We start from the raw sequence: 24,546 nt of genomic DNA on the forward strand, positions 1-24,546 counted from the left end.
TGGCGCAAAGCGAGTGGGTTTCAGGATGAAACAGTCTCGAGCCACTTACGTTATCTTCAGAGCACAATATTCCTGGAATGCAAGTTTAACTAAACAGTTACATGTCCTCTGCATTCTACATCAAATCACATTACCGTTTATTTTATTTTGTATGTTACATACTTATTGGCCAAGTTATGTTAGTTTATGGGGGAGGAATTCTGCCAGCTAAAGAAGGGAGTATAGGCGGGCATCTTGCCTGCAGAGTTTTCAAATCAAGTAGAATACCGTTTTGCAAGAAATCTGGGGGGGTCAGTCCCCCTTTAAGTTATAAACAATGCGTGACAATTATACTCGAATGTTAACAATATAGTCATTTACTACATCTCACATGGCACAAGCCGAGATACATCGAGTATATTAGATATATCGCCCAGCCTTACTGCACATGTATCAGAGGAAGCAAATGCTAGTCTACAACTCTCCCCAGATCAGCAGATGGGGTGGAGCAAGAACAAGGACAGCAGGGGGGATTCTCCTTTTTCACAGTAGCCATTTTGTGTCCCAAAGGCAGGAAGAAACACAGGTGCAACCAAAACATTAACGAGGGCCCCAGCACTGGAACACCTAAATGGATTGGAAGTTGGAAACCCTCATTAATGTTTTGCTTGCTTGTGTTGCTTCCTGCCTTTTAGACACAAAATGGCTGCTGTGATAAACAAAAACAAAAACAAAAACAAAAACAAAGGAGTTGGGCATGTACAGTGCATCGGCCCTCACAAGGTTCCTCCTCAGCTAGTCACTGAGGCAATCCTGGGGATATAATTGCACAGGTGGAAAAGTTTCCTTGCACGCACTGGGGGCGGAGGGGGGTTCCGGTGTGTCTCGGCCCGGCCTTCGCTCTCATGCCTTATGGGTGTGGGGGCGGGGGCCGGGGTGGGGGTATTGGTGCTCTCCATCATTGGTTGAGGGATGCCAGTAGGTCAGAATAGTTTAGGTTAAGCTATAGATTAGCTAATAGCTACAGCCTAAATGTAGGCTGTAGATTAGCTAGACCAGAGGATTCCAAAGTCTGAGTCCATGGGCCTCCTCTCAGAAAAAGCTCCCTGAAGATCATCAAAGACACAAACCACCCCCACAACAGTCTGTTCTCCCTGCTACCCTCAGGGAGGAGATACAGGGTCCCAAGAGCACGCACAAATCGCTTGAGGGACAGTTTCTTCTCACAGGCCACGAGACTCCTTAACATATACAAATAGTGTAGTAGCCGCACTGTAGATGCCACCATTATGTATGACTAATGTTCAATAGTATGTTTAATTAGGTATACGCTATTTGCACCTAACAGAATGTTATTATGTTTAAAGTATGTTCATGCCATTTGCACTATGGGCAGTGAATACGCCACTGTCTGTGGCGTGTCTTACTGCTCTATTGCTTGTTGCCTCTTGTTTTATTTATATATCTTTTAATTTTTGCACTATGTTGTAACGGAGCCTACAGCACAAGAATTTCACACGTGATACTTGTACTACGGAGAGACAATAAAAATCTTGAATCCATGGAAAAAGCTGCCTTCATTCTTATTCAAATTACTAAAATAACTATAACTGAAATAACTAAAATAAATCACTCACTGAGCCTCCCCTCAACCTGTTTGAGCCCCATGGGGAGGCCCACCTCTGAGCTGGACCTTTTGATTGTTATAGTGTTCACGCTAAAATTAGATTAGAGTAGAGTAGGACAAGGCAGACTAGGCTGTAGATTAGTTAGATTCCTTGTGTGCTAATTAGTTCTGTTTAACGGCTAGAGTACTCAGATTGTCTGAGCTCGTTTGGCCTGGCCGCTCTGCTGCCGGGTCTAGGCTGGGCGATACATTTCAGACTAATCGTTTGTTGTCTATTCAGTGGCTCATATCGCCTGGTAACTATAATACATAACTTGATTGCTAGATTTTACTGTCCCCTGTGACTATTCGTGACCATATCGCCCAGCCCCAGTATATCCTGTCTGTTCTGCTCTCTCTCTTCCCCCTTCCCCTGCTGTCTTCCTACCTCTCTCCCTCTCCACTTCCTCCCTTTCCCTGCTCTCTCCTTGCCCACTTTCTCTCCCCCTTTCTCCCCTTCCCTGTCTCTCTCTATCATAAGATTGTTCAACCATGTTATTATTATTATTACTGTAATTGTTATTGTTCTGTCAGCTAGATTTAGCTAGACATATTCTATGTGATGCCCCCTGAGACACGCTTGTGAATTAGGGTTATACAAATAAACTTGAGGTGACTTGACTGACAATAATCTCATAACTTTTGGACATTTTAGAAATTTGATCATAAATCTCCCAACCTCTACTGGCAATTGCTTGACATAACTATATTTTATATTTATTTTGTAATTCCTTGTAATTATTTTACATTGACATGACATTTTATTTAGCTAATTGTGGTAAAATTGTGGTATGCCTTTTCTCTGTTCACTTATCCCCTTGTTTTTGTTGCTACTATTGTGGTCCTTTCTTTGTCATGTAATTTGACTCCAAATCACTGTCAATAGTTGTGTTTCCATTACCCTCAGAAATGCGCAAAATCTAAATATCGCAATAGAAATTGGGTAATGGAAACACGTGAATTTCGAAAAACCTCCCAAATATCGCAAAAAGTTTTTTCGCTCTCATGAGGTGGTTTTTCAGACGTGTCGATATAGAAGTTTATCGCAAAAGTGTAATGGAAACACATTTTTCGCATTTGCACGTCATGTGACCCATATTATCCCTTGGAAAAGGAGCGGAAAATAAGTTTGGTAAGTAAGGTTCGATAAGCCGTGTCAAAACCTCTGCAGCAAGTGGAAAACTTTGAAGCAACGCTACCTAGCAGAAAGACGAGTGTTATGCAAAAGCGTAGCCGGGCAAATTAGATAATGTTTAATGGCAGAAATCGGTCCATGGTGACAGCAGGCTGCCTGTGTGCGCGCATTTGGCACAGCGGCGAGATGAGAGGATGAAAAGCAGCGGTGGGTGGTGCTGTCTGAAGTGAATACAGTGACTGTGAGTAATACATTGCACACGTTTCAGGTGCAATTATAGAACCAAATCAGCCTTTTCCCCCCTCCATCTCTAAATCGGACCAGTTGTAGGCTATTAGGCTACCTTTTTTCCTCTGCCTGTCGCGCTGACTGCATTCACGCAGCCAGCAACATTTTGCGACTCATTTTCTTTTGAATTGATAATCAGGCTCGTTTATATGCATTGTAACTTCATGTTGGGATTTGCATTGACCATTGGTTGGATTTGAGCATGCAGGGGACGGGATATGGGGCAGATCCCCGTGCGTAATCACTGTGGCAGCTGCTGCAACGGGGAATCACTCAAACGCAACTTCAATGGAAACGCCTACAAGTCGCAATTGTACATTGTCGAAGTTGTAGAAATATCGCAATTCTTTTGCGAAAAACTGTAATGGAAACACAGCTATAGATTCTCTTCAGTATAAATAAAGGTTGAATGAATTTTGGAATTTCAACCTCAGCATCTATAACAATAATAATAACAATAATAATAGTGGGGCAGTACATAGGAATTGTGCATTTTATGATAAAAGCATATAATTTGGTACACTTGTAGCCAAATGCAGTCCAAAAAGAATTTGATATGGGGCATCATGAATCTAGAAAAACAATATTGCCCATTTTTTGTGGCTACAGATTGGAAGCTTATGGAAACTGTAACTGCAATAAAGTTGTGTAGACTAATCTGATATGGATGATCTTGCTATCAAATCACGTTTTTTTTACAATGAGGAATTCAAATTTGGAACTTTAGAATGTCTCAGAAGATTCCTTCTATCTCACAATTCAGTCATCAGCTGTTCGACTTGCTGCCCTCAGGGAGACGCTATAGATGCATCAGAGCCAGAACAAACAGACTCAAGAACAGTTTCTTCCCTAAAGCCTTAACCATGTGGAATGCAAACATGCACTAAGCCCCCCTGCCGACAGTGCAATACTTAGTTTTTTTTAAAATTGGTTTTGGTTAAAATTGGTAATTTTTTTACTCTGGTTTGACTCACCTAAACAAGTGCAATATCACGTATGAAATGTTGAGTGAGTTGTATGTATGTACAGTATGTCCTCTACTGTGCACTTTAAGGTAAAGCCTTTTAATTTTCATTGTACTTGTACAATGACAATACATTTGATTCTGATTCTTAAAGCAATTGGTTTCAACATCAATGTGAGTCTTGATCAGTGTCCTCAGATGTAATGAATGAGTGGCCCATCCTGAGTGGTCGGTGGTACCTGTTGAGGAAGTCGATGAGGGTGAAGGGGGAGGAGTCAGCGGCGGCGGTGGCGACCCAGTAGAGCCCGCCCTGCCTGACATGGACGAAGTGCACGTCCTGATGAGTCTGCAGAAACACACAAGTTAATCAGTATATGAATTTAGCCAGGGGCAAGGGCAAAAATGCCCTCAAGAAAGCTCAGAATGCCCCTAAAAACCATGATCTAGGGGCAGAAATTCCCTCATGATTTCTATAATTTTATTTTCTATCAATTAATTTGCCATCTCTAACACACACACTCAACACCTGCAAGCTGGTTGTCAGAAGAAGATGAAGAAAACACACTCACACAAACAGTGCGCTGTTGTCCACACTACGCTTTAGAATCAGAATCAGAATCACTTTTATTGCCACAGTATGCAAGTTACATACGAGGAATTTGTCTTAGTATCTGTATGCAACTTCAATATACAGAGATAAGAAGTAGGAAGATAATTAAAGACAATCGCAAAGTTGCAAGTGCAACCAAATTTTGGCCGTTTGAAGCCCAATTTGGGCCGAGTCCAATTTTACAATGGGATGCACCCACTTTAACCCTGAAGTGTAATTATTACTTCAGACTAACTAATAAAGTAATAAAACCACTAGTAAACCAGTAGGCGGCGCCTAGCCTGCTGTTCAGTGAGTGGGCTGACTGCGGGCACCAAAAAAATTAATAAAAATAAAATAAATTTGCAGGCCAGGCCACCGGGCATTTGCCCGACGTGCCCGATTATGCAGTCCGCGCCTGCCTGCCGTTACCAAAGTTGGTAGGTAGGTTCATAGAGTCACCTTTTACTATGGGTGGAGAAATTACACTAGTTGACCACTAGGTGGCGCTATAACAGCCCTCTTTACATTTTGGTCCATAACTTTTTTTTTTCTATATTTTATTTTACAATTTTCAGAACAAAACAGAACAGAACAGGCTCAAACAAAGACAAAGACAAAAACAAACATATCAACTTTTCAGCATGCATAGTGATAGCAGCCACGTAAAGTGTCAATGTGCTTGCAAGAAATGTGCGTGGGATCCCGCGCAAGGGGTCCATAAAGAGTCAGCCAGGCGAGTCATCAGGCACCTCTAACCTCGTCCAAATAGGCCAGAAACGGATCCCAGACTTCAGAGAATTTCTTAAGTGAATTGATCCTCAAAAACCGGAGTCTCTCCATATGTATAACCGAGATCATGTCCGTCAGCCACAGCTGGAAGGAAGGTGAAGAGGGGGACTTCCACTCCTTAAGAATAAGTCTCTTGGCGGATTCTGAGCAGCCGAAGATGGCGAGTTCTGCCTCTGGCTGAAGGGCTACTTTGTAGGCCTTAGAGTACCAGTCAAATAGCTTGGCCCAGAATCCGGAAAGTAAAGGACAAAAACAAAAAGCATGGGATAGTGTACCCTCTAACACCTGACACACAGCGGCGAGACGGAAGGATAGATCTTGTGCAGTCTAGCCTTGGAATAATTAAGACGATGAGTGACTTTAAATTGGATCAGCTGGTGTCTGCTATTAACCGAGCAGAGTTGGACCAAAGACAGACTCCTGTCCCATATAATTTCAGACAAATCAACACCAAGCTCCTCCTGCCACGCCTCTCTGATCCTCTCAATGGGGACCCTGGTGTGGTCATCAAACAGACACACAAATCTGGAAATAAGATGCCTAGAGTGAGGGGGGCTTAACAAAACATTAAAAAAAACATGTTCACTTGGGAGAGCCCCAAAATCCCGAATCTTGGATCTAACGTAGTGTCTGACTTGTAGGTATCTAAGCCAGTGTGTGTTGGGCAACTCAAATTTCCTACTCAGAAGATCGAAGGATGCAAAATTACCATCTATGTACAGGTCCCTAATGGAAACCAGCCCCTTCTCACACCAGGCATGATAGATTTTGTGTGACCATGGTGGTGAAAAAGAATGAATTGGTGTGAGGACAGAAACATCAGATAGACTCAGAACACCTCTAATTTGGTTCAGAATTGTGACTGAATTTTTCACAACAAAACTTAAAAAACTTAAATGTTGTAAAGTCCCATGCTGCTCTACCTTAGAAAATAACATAACTGGGAGAGAGGAGTTCACAATAGAGCTCGCCTCCATTTTCAGCCACAGGGGAGCCCCGAGAATTAGATTGCCGGGGATGTCCCCTGCCACCAAAACATCAAAGCCCTAAGATTAGCAGCCCAATAGTAGTGTCTGAACACTGGCAGGGCCAGCCCGCCTTCAGATTTGGGTTTTTGCAAATGAATTTTCGAAATTCTCTGGTTCTTGTAATTTCAGATGTAAAACATAATTATGGAGTCCAGCTCTTTAAAGAAAGCAGATGTGAGGAAAATAGGAAGGTTTTGACACAAATAGAGGAACTTGGGGAGTGAAACCATCTTGACTGAGTTTATATGAGTTATGACCAATCATGGACAAAGGGAGGATTTTCCAATTTTCTATACATTGCTTGAGTGTCAAAACAAATTCACCAAAGTTCAACTTAAAGGAGAACTTACCTCCAAAACACTTTTTTTCAGCTTTTAACCAATATATATGACTTTGGGGGTGATGTGTGAAGAATTCTGGTCAGAATTTCCACATTTGACACCAAACTGTTGCCATTTTACCATTTGTATCATTTTTCAGCAGCATACCTGGCATAAGCGCCCTCTAAGGGTCGAACGCTGCTTTTTTTTCTTTTCTCAAATGAATGGGATATTTGGTACAACCTGACGTCAGGTTGTCCCCAAAGACTATGGGATTTCAAGATAGTTACTCCCCTACTCCCCCTGTACCCTTTCGGCTCCTCACAACTCCAAGCCTATTCCCATGATGTCACTTGACCTGTTAATTTATTAAAATCGCCTGTTATTTTCCTACCAACTCCTATGTAACACAATACTATCAATAAACGCCACTATAATCATAAAAGGAAGGACACAGCAAGTAAATCATTCCCAACCTTTTTCATACTAAGGGGCCCTATGATGAGATTTGGTCTCATGTAAATCTTATTTTTTATTTTTTATAGCCTAGATATGATTTTGTCCAGAATTCCATATAATTAGGTTGAGAGACAACGAATGCTGGAATCCTCTCAAGGACGACTGGTGGTCTTCTGTGCCCCTTTTCGCTGGGGACACAGAGCTGCTGCACTGACTGCCCGGAGGGAGGGAGGGGTTTATTGTGTGTTTGCAGCAATCAGCTCCGAGAGCCCAGCATCAAAGTGAGAGCCTCACTTTCATCCTTCCGCAAACAAATCTTATCGCAGCGCACATGTAAAATATAACGCTATACTACGACGTGACAACGTGACAAAGCTTCTCTAAACACATCGGCTATCATATATTTCCCTGCATCCCTCCTACTGAGATTATATCGGTATTGATTTTGGACAGACTGAATGCGCGGAGGAGGAGGAGAGATCTGCAGCTGTGCCCTGAGTAGCCCTGTGCCCGTCTGTGAAAAGCGTCCTGTCCAGTCGCACCTTCGCAAACAGATGCGGGATTCCCTCAATCCTGTACCCAATCTCAGACTGTATTGAGCAGAAAAATCGCACACCAGCTATTTCTGTCTGTGTTTGTTTGTTGCTCCGTGAGGTTACAGAACGCCCCATGCAGGAGGCTGTTTCGCCAGCCGGGGTCTGGCAGGAGGGAGGAGGCGCAGCCTGCACTGCGCTGAGAGGAAAACTTTTGCACAACTTTTAACAAGAATCACGAAAAGCCCCCAAACTAAAATGAAAAAGGGACTATATGGCAACTTGGACGAGGGAATGACGTAGAGAAATCTCGCATTGTGTTACCCCAGACCGGGGGGTTTGTCATATTGTGCGGTGTGCTGCTGTAACGAGCCCACGTCACTTTGCTCTCGTAACGTAGTTTGAGTAGTTTCCATAGAGATACATGCAGAAAAATAATTAAATTTCTAGTTCGCCACTGAATTACCAAATTGATATAACTTAAAACCATTTTGAGCAAAGCTGTTTCCAAACAGGCCACCAGCGTTGGCTAGTTGTTGATATTTATAAAGATATTGCCCCTCTCAAATAAATTATTTTTGAGGCAATAGGCAAACTGTAATGGCGTCGATTTCCAAAAAAAAATCTTGACTTGAACACAGCCAAAGAGTCTAGTATAGACAAGAGTATATGTCATTTCTTGGTTTTTTCCATAGGTATTTTCAAATCACTGTTCTGATACATATCTAGGGGGTAAGTCCTCCTTTAAGTATTAATTTAGGATCTCTGGGTTTGGTCAGGCCAAGATAAGTGAGACGGTCTTTAGCCAATTTGAATAGGAGGTTTTCCAAGAAGCCGGGGGTGAAGACATCAGAGAGAGGCATAAAGTCACTCTTTGTCCAATTAATTGTATATCCGGACAGCTTACCGAAGGAAGTGATTATTACTCCATAACTTTTGAACTGTAGGATCTACAATCAAAAGAGTCGAAAAGCATTTTTTCCGCTAAAGGGTTAGGGTTTACCAAACCACATCACACAACAGTGGACTGTCCTGCCCAAGACTTATCACACGTTTTTTGGAAAGACCACACCGTTGCGATATAATCGTTTTGTGGGTGGGGCCTATTTCACAAAAACCTCCATAACTCCGGACCACATTGTCCAATGGGAACCAAACTTGGTCCAGGTATGCACATATATACTCTGAGCTGATAAAAATAAAACTGTGTCATTTCACCTATAGGGGGCGCTATAGCAACATTAAGTACCCGTATCTCACAAACCATAAGAGCGAGTGTTCCCAAATTGGGTACATAGGTTCATAGAGTAGTCTTCAACACTGGCCTAAAGAAATGATACCGATTTACCTCACGGTGGCGCTATAGCTGCCCTCTATGTTTTGGTCTATAACTTTGGAACCGTAACTTCTACGATCAAAATTATTTTTTCCCTGGTTTTCTTGGCTCCTCCCGCATCTACTCACATAGGCCCACCCATTCCCGCCCACAACTACTTAGTACACCCTAGCAAATATCTACAAACATCCTAGGGATCCACCGAAAACACCCTAGCAACCAGTTGGTACACCCTCGCAACCGCCTAGAGACGTCCAAGATACACATTGCCGATTGGGGCTGTATTTATACTGGATGAAAGGAGGGCGGGGCGTCGCAAGGGCAGCAAGCACAATTAAATTTTATTTAGGAAATTTAGCCCGTTCTAGTTATTACTACTTTGGGAAAATGGGAGTTGAATATTTTGATCATTTAGAGATTTGTTCACATTGTTGCAGTTCCTCCTGAACGCCAATAGAGGGCGATAAAACTCAACTTAAAGCCCCTTTAACACGTTGAGTGCCATAGCCGAGATATCTCGTCTTACATAATCCAACGCTTGAGTGCCAAAGCCGAGATATCTCGTCTTACATAAACATTTTTTTTTTTTGACGGTGGGACATCAATCAACCCCTTTTACATCTTCAAGTTCACTATTGGAGCAAGAGAATGTGTATAATCTATTTTACCGACCACTAAGTGGCGACAGTGCTCTCCTGACTAGAGGAAGGCAAGCATTTTTTTAACTTGTCACGCCATTCTCACCCCAGCCATTCTCATGAAAATGGATGGGGGAAAACGCTTTCGTTTTCGCGCTGATTGCTGGCGATGCGGGATTGCAAATTTACATAATAGATTACAGGTGGAACACACTTTGAAACACGCAGCATAAATATGACCAGAATCGCAAAAGCTTCTCTCAACCAAAACTCCAAGAAGCGAGCGAGCATCCCGACTTCCTCAAACAGCGGCCGCGCAGCCACAGGCACAGGACAGCAGCAAAGCACTGAGACTGGTGACAAGCTTGTGACGGCCGCTGCAGCCAAGAAGAACGCCCACGGAGGGAGGAGTTGAAGCAACTCTCCCTCTCGCTCTCTCCCTCTCTCTCTCTCCTCTCTCTCTCTCTCTCTCTCTCTCTCTCTCTCTCTCTCTCTAGAGAGAGAGAGAGAGAGAGAGAGAGAGAGAGAGAGAGAGAGAGAGAGAGAGAGAGAGAGAGAGAGAGAGAGAGAGAGAGAGAGAGAGAGAGAGGAGAGAGAGAGAGAGAGAGAGAGAGAGAGAGAGAGAGAGAGAGAGAGAGAGCGCACAGAGTGGGAGACAAGGGCACCCATAATCACAGGCACGTGAGGTGGTTCTAAAAATCCATTTATCTCCAAACTCTCTGAAAATCTCTGAAACCATGCTGTACTCAACGGCTAATATCTACATAACTACTAACTCTGCAAACTAACTCTTTTAGACAGAGAAAGCACACATTCTATTAGTTATTTTTAGATGATTGGTGTTCACGAATTCTTAACAGAAAATAATCCTCGGCTCTTGTAAAATGAGCCAGAATCCTCAAAAAAAAACCTGGCACAACTTACCTACAGGATTGAAAAAATGGCTGGCACTCAATGTGTTAAAAAAATATTTTCACAATTCATACGTATATTTGACAATTTCTGCCAAAACAAATGACAGCAATGTAGTTTATATTATTTCTTATCAAAACCCCTTTGCCTTCCTGTAAAACAAGTGTCTTTAATAATGATGACATCACAGTTGAAGAAATAAAACTCCCGCCCCCTCAGCCCCTCCCATCCAATCAAATTGAATGTCTCTCTCAAACTGACCTCCCATTGGTTTACACTTTTGATTGGCCCCTCTTTGCATTAAGCCCGGCCCACAACATCCTGGAAATCCAACATACTAAGAATGTAACAGTACTTTGCGAGACAAATACAAATATACGACGCCTCAAATCGTTGAGAAATATTGAGAACCCAGTATCATGAATTGTATCGTTACATCCCTAATACTGACACACACACACGCACGCACACGCGCATGCATGCACGCACACACACACACACACACAGACACACACACACACACACACACACACAGACACACACACACACACAAACACACACACACAGTGTTTGTTACCATGACGACGGGTGGCTGGTCCCCGGTCAGTGCCGTCACTTTCTGGTAGAAAACGGAGACAGCATCGCTCCGGCCTTCCCCCCGGACTGGAGATCAGGTTCAGACCAACAACAAGCAGCAAGTTCTTAGACCCAGCCAGACGATCCCAGAGCGGATCCCCTGGATCCCCTCTGGGATGGCTTGGGTGGTGCCTGGTGGCAGAGAAACTACACAGTGCAGTACAGTGAGGTGTCATCTGATTTTCTCAGTCACTTCTCCATCTAAAGCCCACGGCACACCAATCAAACGTTCTACAACAGACAGATGTTTGTTTGGTGTGTCATGGCTGTCTGTCCTTGTTTGGAGATGTTTGGTCAGATTCCACATGGTCAATCCTTGTTTGTCTGTGTTTAGCCCATGGCACACCAATCAAACTTTATCCAACAACTGCAAACATTATTCAGCTGTTGGATAATGTTTGATTGGTGTGCCATGCTCTTTAAAAGAACACACCAACTTTTTAGGAGATTTGCCTATTTGCCATCTTCCCGATAGTAAGACAAGAAGATAGATGCCCTTCGCTTCTAGCCTGGGTAAACCCAGCCTCCACGTGACCTCTATCCATGTGCTATCAGTCAGATAGAGGTCACGTGGAGGCTGGGTTTACCCAGGCTACTTCTCTTCTCTGTGCGTGTAGTAGAAAAATAGCAGGCTACAGTATGCACCGGCCACCATCGTGCAGCACCTGGCTACAGTGAAGATTTAAGCTAAAACAGGGTGTAAATGATGTATTTTCAAGTCAACTTGACATCTCAGGGCTTGTGGAGACTTGGAGTACGCCAGGTGAGCAGTATGGAAGCACCCCCCAGTACAAATGGCTACCATTCATTGTGCTAGCTAAAGAAGGGCATCTATCTTCTCGTCTTACTATATCGGGAAGATGGCAAATAGGCGAATCTCAGAAAATGCTGACGTGTTCCTTTAGCAGACACTCATTAATGATACGAATAATTATTATTAGTTTTAAGTAAGAGACAAACTGAGACACGAAGATAACTAATGGACATTTACTGTTTGAGTTTGAATAAGTCTGGAGTGTGTGCGTGCATGCGTGCGTGTGTGTGTGCGTGCGTGCATGCGAGTGTGTGTGCGCAGGCGGAGATAGGATACAATCTTTATAGATGAGGTGATCGCCCTTGGAGGACAAGATGAAAATCTGATAAATCATCCTGCTGGGAGACAGAGAGAGAGAGAGAGAGACAGAGACAGACAGAGGAGGGGTTACAGATTCGTCAACCATGATCAATCAATTAATCAATCAATCAATCAAATAAATCTATATTATCGATAATATTAACTCATTGAGTGCCAGCCACTTTTGGAGAACGGACGCTCCCAGTGCCAGAGTTTCAGAGCGTTTTCAGTGATTTCTCGAGGCCCACAGAATATTGTGTGATATTACTATGTAAACACCGAACACGCACAAAGAACGATGAGACTCTCTTCTATCATCTGCAAAAAAAAGTTTATTGATATCATTTTCCGTTTCAATTTAGAAGCTGAGATATTCCGCCTTTTGTGAAATTAAGCATTTCAAGCACATCATTGACTCTGAAGCTAATATTTTCTGATGTAATGACACCTCAAAAATAATTTCCTTCAATAAAACAGTGAAAACAAAGGAATTTTGTTTGGCCAAATAATATTTTTTAGCTGCAACCAGCAGCGCTGGCCCCTGCGTGCGCAGACCCTACACCTTCTTGCTGGTCTTGATTTACTGCTGGTGGGCATCAGATATTCTAGCTTGTTTGCCTGTCTCTCTGTCTATCGAGCCTGCTGCTGTCTGGGTCTGTGTTTACTGTCAATGGTTGTATACTGCCCTGCGTGCCCCACCCCCCTCCTCCTCCTCCGTGGGAGTGTCTCTGGGGCTCTGCTGCGTTTGCTCTGTCTGCACTGAAAAGTGCGCTGCATCCCCCCGCTTTTTCACAGCGTGTCGCCGGCTCCCAGCTGAGAATAATGTAACTTTTCAGAAAGACGCTGGTGTCGGCAACTAAATCATATGGAGGGGCTATCGCAGCGGAGACGGAGGGGCTCAATTGTGGCAGCAGATTGACTGCTGTTCACAGGCACAGCTAATGTTATGCTTCATGCATATCGATGCGATTTCCGTTTCCTCATGACTTCTTCTCTCTTTTTTCCTCGCCTTTCTCTAATCTGGAGAGCACTGTCGCCACCTAATGGGTCGGTAAAATAGGTTATACACATTCAACATGCCCCAAAATTTTACAGGAGATGGATCTGGCTTTGATCCACGTCCCACCGTCAAAAAAGGCAATTGACGACTTTAGTCGTCATTGGCACTCAACGTTACTATCCGAATTGACGACTAAAGTCGTCATTGGCACTCAATGAGTTAACACGTTAAGTGCCATACCCGAGATATCTCGTCTTACATAATCCAACGCTTGAGTGCCAGAGCCGAGATATCTCGTCTTACATAAACATTTTTTTTTTTTGACGGTGGGACATCAATCAACAACTTTTACATCTTCGAGATCACTATTGGAGCAAGAGAATGTGTATAATCTATTTTACCGACCCACTAAGTGTTGACAGTGCTCCCCCAGACGAGCGAAATCAAAGAAAAAACTGCCGCGGGAGCAAGCCATTCAAGGAAATGGCGAGGCGATTTTACAGTAATCCATTCCAGACTTGTCTTGCCCGAGAGCGGCCGCGCAGGCAGCAGCACACAGAGAGCGGAGAGCGATTTGCAAAATAGATTATAGGTGAAACACACTTTGAAACACCTCAGAAAGGCCAGAATCAACATCTGCCCATCGCCCACGCATTCCCCGGCCCATCTTGACTCGCACAAGGAGCGTCCGCACGCAGGCAAGCAGGCAGGCAGGCACGCAGGCAGGCAGGCAGGCAGCAGCAACGCGCTTCTGACACGCCCGCTGTAGAGCCAGGAGGAAGGAGGAAAAGACACACGGAGGGAGGAGTTTGAATGAGAGGGGTGTTTCCTGTTGTTATGGAGGAAATTACTGTTCAAAACTATTGTTTAGAATGTCTGACGGTCTTACTGATGCCAAAAATGAATGGTTAAAGTGACTGTTCTATCGAATTTCACAAAAAGCCATTTATCTCTGAATAAATTTCCAGACGCTGAAACCATGCTGTACTCAACGGCTAATATCTACATAACTACTAACTCTACAAACTAACTCTTTTAGACAGAGAAAGCACACATTCTATTAGTTATTTTTAGATGATTGGTGTTCATGAATTCTTAACAGAAAATAATCCTCGGCTCTTGTAAAATGAGCCAGAATCCTCAAAAAAAAACCTGGCACAACTTACCTACAGGATGAAAAAATGGCTGGCACTCAATGTGTTAATAATAATATTTTTTTTATATATATTTTTTTATTATTCTTTATTTATTCTTTATTTTACAAAATGCCTATGTGCGAAGCGCTATGAAGCGCTTTTCAATCCGCCTGGTAATGGTGCTCCGTGAGGGAAGCGCATAGTATAGCTGGCTCAATCACATTGATCAAGTCTCGATGAGGTTGCAGACGGGTGAGGTGGTGCCGGCCGAGGACGAGGCGCCTTCCTCGTTAATCAGGCTCGGATGTACGCTGTTCAAGTGGTGAATCATTGGCGTCTAGCCGTGTTGTACTTATAAACGGCATCACAGTTCTTGCAATGAACAATGTCGTCTTTTAACTCGAAATGGTCCCAAACAAAACTTTGCTTCGCTCGCTTAATTTCCTCGTCTGGCTGAGTGCTGACAATGTGCTGTTGCTGTTCTCAGCGCAGAAAGCCCAGTGAGACCACGCCCATAGCCCCACCCAGAGGTGTTCTGTTCAGTTGCCTCATAGTCCCATTCAATGGTCCCATTGTGCCCTCACCTGGTTGCGACCACGTAGTGAAATCCAATCTTATACTGTAGTTTCAGCACATTTAGGCCTATTTGATTTGATTAAAAAAAAATATAAAAAATCAATAAAAATTCCACATGATCGAATCAACGATCAATTATCGATTTTCGATTATTGATGAACATCCCTAGCTAGAGTAGTCAGATTGTCCCTGCTGCTAGTTCCAGTGTGCCGTTACTACCTGGGGCTGGGCGATAAATGTCAATTCATTTCTTGCTTATTCATTGGGTCTTTTCGCCTGATAAGTAATTACCGTACATAACCTGTCTGTTAAATTTTACTGTCCCCTGTGACTATTCATGACCATATCGCCTAGCCACAGTATATTCTATTTGTTCTGTTCTTCTCTTCCCCCTTCCCCTGCTCCCACCCCACCTCCTCACTTTCCCTGCTCTCTCCTCCCCCACATTCCCTGCTCCCCACCTCCTCCCTTTCCCTGCTCTCTCCTACCCCACTTTCCCTGTCCCCTCCCCACCTCCTCCTGCTCCCTCCTTCCCCACATCCCCCCGCTCTCCCTCCCTTGCTCCCCACCTCCTCCCTTTCCTTGCTCTCTCCTCCCCCACATTTCCCATTCCCTCCCCACCTCCTCCCATTCCCTGCTCTCTCCTCCCCTACATACCCCCGCTCTCCCTCCCCACCTCCTCCCTTTTCCTGATCTCTCCTCCCCCACATTCCCTCCGCTCTCCCTCCCTTGCTCCCCCCCACCTCCTCCCTTTCCCTGCTCTCCCCTCAACCACATTCCCTCCCCATCTCCTCCCTTCCCTGTTCTCTCCTCCCCCACATTCGATCCCCCCTTTTCTCCCTTTCTTTATCATACCATTGTTCAATCTTGTTATTATTACTACCGTAATTGCTACGACTTTAAAGGGGGACTAACCCCCTAGATATGTATCAGAACAGTGATTTGAAAATACCTATGGAAAAAACCAAGAAATGACATATGCTCTTGTCTATACTAAACTCTTTGGCTGTGTTCAAGTCAAGATTTTTTTTCGGAAATTGACGCCATTACAGTTTGCCTACCGCCTCAAAAATAATTTTTTTGAGAGGGGCAATATCTTTATAAATATCAACAACTAGCCAACGCTGGTGGCATGTATGGAAAGAGTGTTGCTAAAAATGGTTGATAGTTATATCAATTTGGCCATTCAGTGGCGAACTAGAAATTTAATTATTTTTGTCCCATGTGTGTGTGCGTGGCTTGTCTAAACTTTTAATTTGCGTTTTGGGGCTTTTCGTGATTCTTGTTGAAAGTTACAACACCTCTGCGCAGGCAGAGCAGGACAGAGCTCGTCTCCTCCTCGGAGCACACACACACAGACAGAGCCAGTTGCTCTGCTCTGCTGACTTTCATTTCCTGAGAAGTTGGCGTTGCTTGTACACAGTGATGATATTATATTAGCCGATATGTTTAGAGAAGCTTTGTCACGTTGTCACGTCGTAGTATAGCGTTATACCTTACATTCCCGCTAAACTGCGACGAGATTTGTTTGCTGAAATGTCAGACTGTTGAAAGCCCCCGCCTCTCACTGCTGCTGTGTGCTGCTGCTGCTGCGGGTGCATGAGCGAGCAGACTCTCCCGTTTGACTGGCCGAGAGAAAGTGCTTCCAAGTCGGACTGATAGCCGCGGAAATGTCAGACTGTGCACAGAGAGCACTGGAGAAAGTGCTCCAGACAGCAAAACACACACACAGCGAGTCAACCCCCCCCCCGTTGCTTGTACACAGTGACGATATTACAGTAGCCGATGTGTTTAGACCAGCTTTGTCACGTTGTCACGTCGTAGTATAGCGTTATATTTTACATGTGCGCTATACTGCGATAAGATTTGTTTGCGGAAGGATGAAAGTGAGGCTCTCACTTTGATGCTGGGCGAGAGAGAGTGTGCTGTGCTGCACCCCCCCCCAGTCCCCAGTCCCCAGTCGCTAGTCGCTCTGCTGACAGGCAGAGGGGGAGAGAGAGAGAGAGAGAGAGAGATCGGCTCCCTACAAGCAGCAGAGTGAGTGAGAGAGAGAGAGAGAGAGAGAGAGAGAGAGAGAGAGGGGGGGGGGGGGGGATCTGCATGGGGAAAGTGGGAGAGAGATATGATGCTGCTGCTAAGTGCACTGAGTTGTGAGGAGCCGAAAGGGTACAGGGGGAGTAGTGGAGTAACTATCTTGAAATCCCATAGTCTTTGGGGACAACCTGACGTCAGGTTGTACCAAATATCCCATTCATTTGAGAGAGAAAAAAAAAAGCAGTGTTCGACCCTTAGAGGGCGCTTATGCCAGATATGCTGCTGAAAAATGATACAAATGGTAAAATGGCAACAGTTTGGTGTCAAATGTGGAAATTCTGACCAGAATTCTTCACACATCACCCCCAAAGTCATATATATTGGTTAAAAGCTGAAAAAAAGTGTTTTGGGGGTTAGTTACACTTTAAGGACTTTTAAGTGGATTTTATGCCACAAGTTGGAAGTTATGCAACATCTGTCGCCATTTAGAAGAGGATAGGCATCGGATATAGGGTGTTCACTTCAAGTTTTTGGCTCAGGTAAGTAATGTTATGTGGTGGCGATAGTATGAGCGAGAAGCGCCTGGCTAGTGGTAAAGGGAAGACATGGACAGCTCGTTAACGTTAGCAGTTTGGCTTGGTTACTTACTAACTACTTCACTTACCTGCTGAAGGCTCGTGCTGTCGCAGAGGCAAAGCTGCCTAACTGTCAACTTTATTTAGTTCGTTATCTATTTAAGACGAGTTCATGTTGACACTTTGCAGCTAACGATAGTAGCTGCTCCTCTGGCTAACCAGCTAGCAAACTAGCGTTAAACAACTAACACTAACTACACAACGTTACGCTGTTAGGATCCATACTGAAAGTAACCATGATAACAGATGTAAAGCACTTTCTACTAAGGACACCCCACGTTAAAGCAGTCACATCCCAGTAATGTAATAGTGTAGTGATGCTTGGCTGTCTGTAACTGCTGCCTGACAGACTTGTTGTTTACAAACTGGAGTGGAAGCCCCGCAGCGCCCCCTGCTGTGCTGGCGCAGGCATTACAAAGTTACAGACATTTCATGTCTCCACGTTAGTTCATATATATATATATATATATATATATATATATATATATATATATATATATATATATATATATATATATATATATATATATATATATAATTAGTATATGTATATATTTTTGATTGATAAAAATAAACTGACAAACAAAACCACCACGACAAAAACAAACTAATACTGAAGTGTAGTTAGCAGGCTCTCTCAGTTACACATGAAATAGTAGAGGTAGGTGTACTAGAGAGAGAGGAAGATAGAGAACCAACAACAGCAACAAAAACAACAATGACAGCGACAATTAAAAACAAACAAAAAACAACAAAGATTACAGGGTTGCAAAGAACATCAAGGTTCTGATTCTCCGCTTACATCATGAGACCGAGCTCTGTTGCTATATTTATCGAGATCCGGGATACATGCTATCTACATACCAACATTATTGGCTGACAGAGGCATCAGTATGGATGTTCGTCTATACATGTATAGCTGCAATCTGTCAAAGTATTTAGACATCCTCAGATCATCATGACACCCATTCAACAAGAGATGGATAAAACAAACAGAAAAAAGAAAACAAAAAAGAAGAGAAAAGCAACAACTATAGTGTTCAATTTAAGGGAAGAGTTTTTAATCTTTTTAAGTGGGATATAAGAGGGTCCCAGGGTAAGTGGAATCTTTTGGTTGATCCCTTATTGGAATACTTTATCTTTTCCAGCCTGAGGAAAAGCATCACTGTCAAGTCACTGAGCCAGACAGATGCTTTGGGTGGTTCAGCAGATTTCCAATCTAATAAAATCCTTCTCCTAACTATTAGGGAGGCAAAAGCAACTGCGTCTTTTTTACTCTTTGTCAGAGATGTGTCATCATTTGATACCCCGAAAATGGCCAATTCAGCTTGAGGATGAAGATCGATATGAAACGCATCAGACAGGGTTCCAAACAGGGGCGTTTCTACAGGTGGGCCTGGGTAGGCACAGGCCCACCCACTTCTTGCCCTGGCCCACCCATTTTTTTTTTTTTTTTTTAATTGTTTGTTTTCTAGAGGCAAACTTGCTGCTGCCTTGCTAGCTAATGGTTTTGTAGCTTAAAAACGCAGGGCACATCATCTCCAGAGTCTAATGCATGACGACTTCATGACATCTAGGAATTTTGCACGCTTCGCGTGCAAAATTTCATCATGCAATTGCCCCACCAATTTTATCCAGGCCCACCCAATTTTATCCAGGCCCACCCATAATTGAATTTCTGCCTACGCCCCTGGTTCCAAATACTGCAGCCCAAAATCCTGCTAGTTTAGGGCAGTGCCAGAACATGTGTGCTAGATCTGCCTTTGCAATATGACAACGGTCACATTTATCATTAATATTAGCATACATTTTAGAGAGTCTGGCCTTACACATGGTGTAAGACTTTGAACTGTATCAAGCTCAGGCGAGCACATGTGGTTGTGTTGTTTACTCTATGTAAAGCCCTAACCCAAGTCTCTTCAGATATCTCAAAACCCAGCTCTTCTGCCCAGCCTGTCTGAATTTTCTCCATTGTGGTCTTTCTGTTTTCTTTGTGTGCTTTCTGCGGTTGTGCTGGATGTTCAGTTTTGCAGTTGGACCTCCAGCCAGCAGGCGGCATCCGACAGAGACAGGGGGCCTAACAGAGCATTGCTCTGCTTCCGGAAGTGGTCAACTTAGTGGTAGCAGCAGGTGGCGGTAATGCACCATTTAAGGATGCCAACCGCCAATCAATTCCATAGAAGAAGAAGAAGAAGAAGAAGAAGAAGAAGAAGAAGAAGAAGAAGAAGAAGAAGAAGAAGAAGAAGAAGAAGAAGAAGAAGAAGAAGAAGAAGAAGAAGAAGAAGAAGAAGAAGAGGCGGTATTGCAAATAGTCTCGCAGTCAGCCGTAGATGTAAGCTTGCTGACGTCGACGGTGGGTCTGGTCTGACTACGTGAGACTATTTGGATGCCAACCGCCGTTAAACCAAACAGAAGAAGTTGTAGCAGCATCAGTTTCCGTCCGAGTGTTACCCACATCTCTTGTTTATAGCGTTCCGCTATAAACACTTAACACTGTGTATCTGGTTGTTGTGCACACACGTGTTAAAGCTACATCTCCAATGCTCTGTGATGTCCATATCAAATAAACTTAACCTAACCTATCTCTTGACATAAAACTTCATATTTAATTTCAGCTTCTCTGTCTCGTATCAGTTGTGTGGATCGTCAGCTTGTCTCCTCGTTCCTCCTTCAGCGCAGGCGCAATGCAAACTCAACTGATACTGCTAGCAGCTAACTAACATAATGTTGATACTGAGTGTAGACTCAGCCTGAGTGAGCCCCTTCACTGAGTTTCCATTGAAAACCTGTGTGTGTGTGTGTGTGTGTGTGTGTGTGTGTGTGTGTGTGTGTGTGTGTGTGTGTGTGTGTGTGTGTGTGTGTGTGTGTGTGTGTGTGCGCGTGCGTGCGTGTGTGTGTGTTATGCAGTCAATATAAAATATCCAAAATAATTATCTATGAAATAAAGAAGGGGGACAATTCCGGTTTCATGTGTTTTGACCATGGTACTGTAATAAAGTTTGGTTCAGGGCAGGCTGACTGATATTGCCCCAAAATCCCACCAAGACCTTGAGGAACGCCATAGAAAAATGCATGCTGTGATTTGATATCAAATTTTGACATTTGGAGATTGAGTAACATATGAGTAACATGAGTAACATCTGTAGCATGACATGGTTGGGACCAATGAATGCCGTACAGTAGGTCTTCTAGTTTCATACAGTAACTGTCTTCATTATCCCCAACATAAATGGGAGCTCGGGCTCTGTCCCACTGTGATTGTCCCACTGTGACATCATCCGTGATGTCATAAATCCCACTGTGACATCATCAGTGATGTCATAAATCCCACTGTGACATCATCAGTGATGTCATCAATCTGACATCATCAGTGATGCTCGTCTCATTGGCCACACAGCAGCCGAGTGCGGGCAAGGCGGCCGAGCTGCAGGGCCAGCGAATGCAAGCTGCAGGGCCAGCGAGCTGCAGGATGGGCGAGGCCGCGAAGCGGGCGAGCCTAGAAATCGAGCATGCGTAGCGCGCGAGATTCCTAGTAGCTTTAAAAATTAAATTAGCCCACTGGAGCCTCTGAAAGACATTAATGTCGGCCGTGGATGAGGAGTAGAAAATCGGGGGACATTTTCGGGGACAGCACCAGCAGGGGACAGGTCACCAAAAACGGGGACTGTCCCCGGAAATCGGGGACGTCTGGTCACCATAGTGTGTGCGCGCGCGTGTGTGTTTATAAGTTTGAGAGTTATATTCTTTAAAGCAGCTACGAGCAACTTTTTCGATTGTTATTAAACAGTATAATTACAATATTGATGTTGATGCAAACGCGGAAGTGAAACCCGGAAGTGAAACGCAGCTGCCTGCATACCCCGTTCGCGCTGCCTAGCAACATAGCATAAACAATCTGAACGCCACGCATACTCTCGCGAACATCTCTCGTTATATTCTAACAGGTTTTTTGGAAGTTATTTTGTGGTTATGGCCGAAGTGGCTGCTGCAAACCGTTTCATTTCACTTCCTGATCTTCCCTGGCCACAGACAGACTACACTGGCCGATTCACTCGGGGTTCAAGCGAGACTACTCTGCGTTGGTCTCGTCGACTATTAGAGGGAAGATGTGATGCATTGATATTAAATTTATACTGTTTAATAACAATCGAAAAAGTTGCTCGTAGCTGCTTTAATAAATTAACAAAAATCTAGCGAAATTGGGGCTAACTTTTGTTATTTTGCATTTATTGATGTGAAGGTTACAATATATTAATCAGTTTACGATGGATTCAATGTTATCCTGTTCAAAACGCGATCATCATCAGTGATGTCATAAATCACTGATGATGTCATACCCACTCGACATGCACTCACTATTCCCCATGTGGTGTTTATCTAGTGAACTAACATGGGGAACAATCAAATGAGTTTCGGACACAACAGATTTCTTTTCTGAAGATCATTGCGTCACAAGATGCACCGGTTATTCATGTGATGCAAGCGATGCGCGCCCATAACACATATCACATAAACAAACCGATCTCTCCAGCAGATTGAAATGTCCTCGGGTAACAGATCAGAAGAGTTCTGAATATACCAGATGCTTCCGCTCATATACCAATTTGTTTTAATCACACCGTTTTGCCCGCGCGGTCAGACAGAACCTATCGTGCCATAGACATTGTGACATCAGCTCATGAGGCTCATTGGTGTAGTACTAGTCTCCCCATCTGCTTTGGCAGATGATGACGCAAGTCCCGCCTGCCCATACTCAGCTGGAGGTGTAAGCATACCACCGTGAGAGATTGTACTGGCAGGGGGTTTGGGCCAAGTCACCCAAGTAGACCTCCACACTCTCACTCTCAGCTCCACCTTGGCCCATGCGCTCCAGCTCAGGAAACAGAGGTGAAGAAACAGCAGTATCAAGGACTTGTGAAGGAGAGAGAGCCATGTTTCTGCTGCCTGTGGTCATATCCAGTCGGGACTGAAGCCGTGTGTCAAGATAAGATAACTGTAGATAGATCAGTGACTACACAGTGACATCATCGGTATATTTATGACAGAACTGATCATGCCACTGTTGACATTGTGACATCATCAGTGATGTCACAAATTAATCACTGATCACTGACAGCCCAGCCAAACCGGTGTAGAGGTGTGAGGTGGGAGACCACCGGAAATTGAAAGAAGAAGAACCAGGTCTAGAGTGAGACCATCCAACTGTGAAAGGCAGGCAGCAATGGGCCGCAGGGCATCCACTCTAGGGCTGCAGCTATCGATTATTTTAGTAATCGAGTATTCTACCGATGAATCCATCGATGAATCGAGTAATCGGATAAGAACTACTTTTGCGTTATTAAAGAGCAACAGTAATTATACAAGGGGAAATAAAACATGTCTCTTAAAATGAACATCTACATTGGTTTCCTTTTTAGAAAAAACATGAATTTATTTCTTAAAGTGCATACAAATGTATACAATAATCAAGTGGCATGGTTGTCAGGCTATGGGACTAAATTTCTGTTCCTCCCCAAGAAAGTCGCACGGTAACACTTTACAATAACGTACACAAATACTATAGTAGTTACTAGTAAACTAACCATTAACTAATAGCCAGTTAATGAGTAGCTAATGAAAAATTTGGCATTAGTCAATCACTAGTTAATCATAGTTAATGAGTAGGTAGTCATTAGTTAATGATTAGTATCTAATTTCCTGAGTAGAGTAGTTAATCATTACCTAATGATTACTAAATGTCAGCTCGTGAATAGAGTAGTTAATCATTACTTAATGATTCCAAAATGTCAGTGCGTGAATGTATTAGTTAATCATTAGTTAATCTTTTTGTGTACCCTATTGTAAAGTGGTGCATCATACTCAGTAGTTTATGAATACTGAATCATTACCTGTCCATTAGTTACTCTTTTCGCACCCTAATATAAAGTGAAAGATATCCTTATCAAATAAACACTCCCTCCAGGTGAGATTAGAACCCTGAACCCGAAGATTGTTAAATTGTAAGTCTGGTTCTCTACCATCTGAGCTATCCAGCCTGCTGCTTGTTAGTGCCATACTATCGAATGTAGAACCTCAGACCAAGTATTATAGTTTAAAGGTATATTCCACCCAAATACTACTTTCTGTCCAAGTACTTACAAGTACTTAGACATAAGTAGTATTTGGCTGAAACATACCTAAGTACTTGGACATGAAGTAGTATTTGGATGGAATATATCTTAAAAACTATAAGTACTTGAACAGAAAGTAGTATGTGGATAGGACATAATACTCATAAGACTCTACAGACCTATAGTATGGCTCTACCAAATAACAGGCTGGTTAGCTCAGATGGTAGAGAACCAGACTTACAATTTAACAATCTTGGGGTTCAGGGTTCAAATCTCACCTGGAGGGAGTGTTTATTTGATAAGGATATCTTTCACTTTATATTAGGGTGCGAAAAGAGTAACTAATGGACAGGTAATGATTCAGTATTCATAAACTACTGAGTATGATGCACCACTTTACAATAGGGTACACAAAAAGATTAACTAATGATTAACTAATACATTCACGCACTGACATTTTGGAATCATTAAGTAATGATTAACTACTCTATTCACGAGCTGACATTTAGTAATCATTAGGTAATGATTAACTACTCTACTCAGGAAATTAGATACTAATCATTAACTAATGACTACCTACTCATTAACTATGATTAACTAGTGATTGACTAATGCCAAATTTTTCATTAGCTACTCATTAACTGGCTATTAGTTAATGGTTAGTTT

The 24,546-nt window shown here is 43.3% G+C and overlaps 1 protein-coding gene across 1 annotated transcript in view; it reads right to left on the bottom strand.

Moving 5' to 3' along the window:
* ap4m1 (adaptor related protein complex 4 subunit mu 1) overlaps positions 1–18,029 on the bottom strand; it is a 62,037-nt gene extending 44,008 nt beyond the window's left edge. Inside the window, exons 1-4 of the mRNA XM_083640349.1 lie at positions 17,800–18,029; positions 12,366–12,427; positions 11,217–11,302; positions 4,272–4,378 (exon numbers count right to left, since the gene is read on the bottom strand). Coding sequence (XP_083496475.1) covers positions 4,272–4,378; positions 11,217–11,302; positions 12,366–12,423 — 251 coding nt within the window. The 5' untranslated portion in view covers positions 12,424–12,427; positions 17,800–18,029. The remainder of the gene's footprint in view (positions 1–4,271; positions 4,379–11,216; positions 11,303–12,365; positions 12,428–17,799) is intronic.
* Between the last annotated feature and the right edge of the window lie 6,517 nt (positions 18,030–24,546).

This window comes from Poromitra crassiceps (assembly GCF_964638095.1).
Source record: "Poromitra crassiceps genome assembly, chromosome: 1".
Lineage (NCBI taxonomy): Eukaryota > Metazoa > Chordata > Actinopteri > Beryciformes > Melamphaidae > Poromitra > Poromitra crassiceps.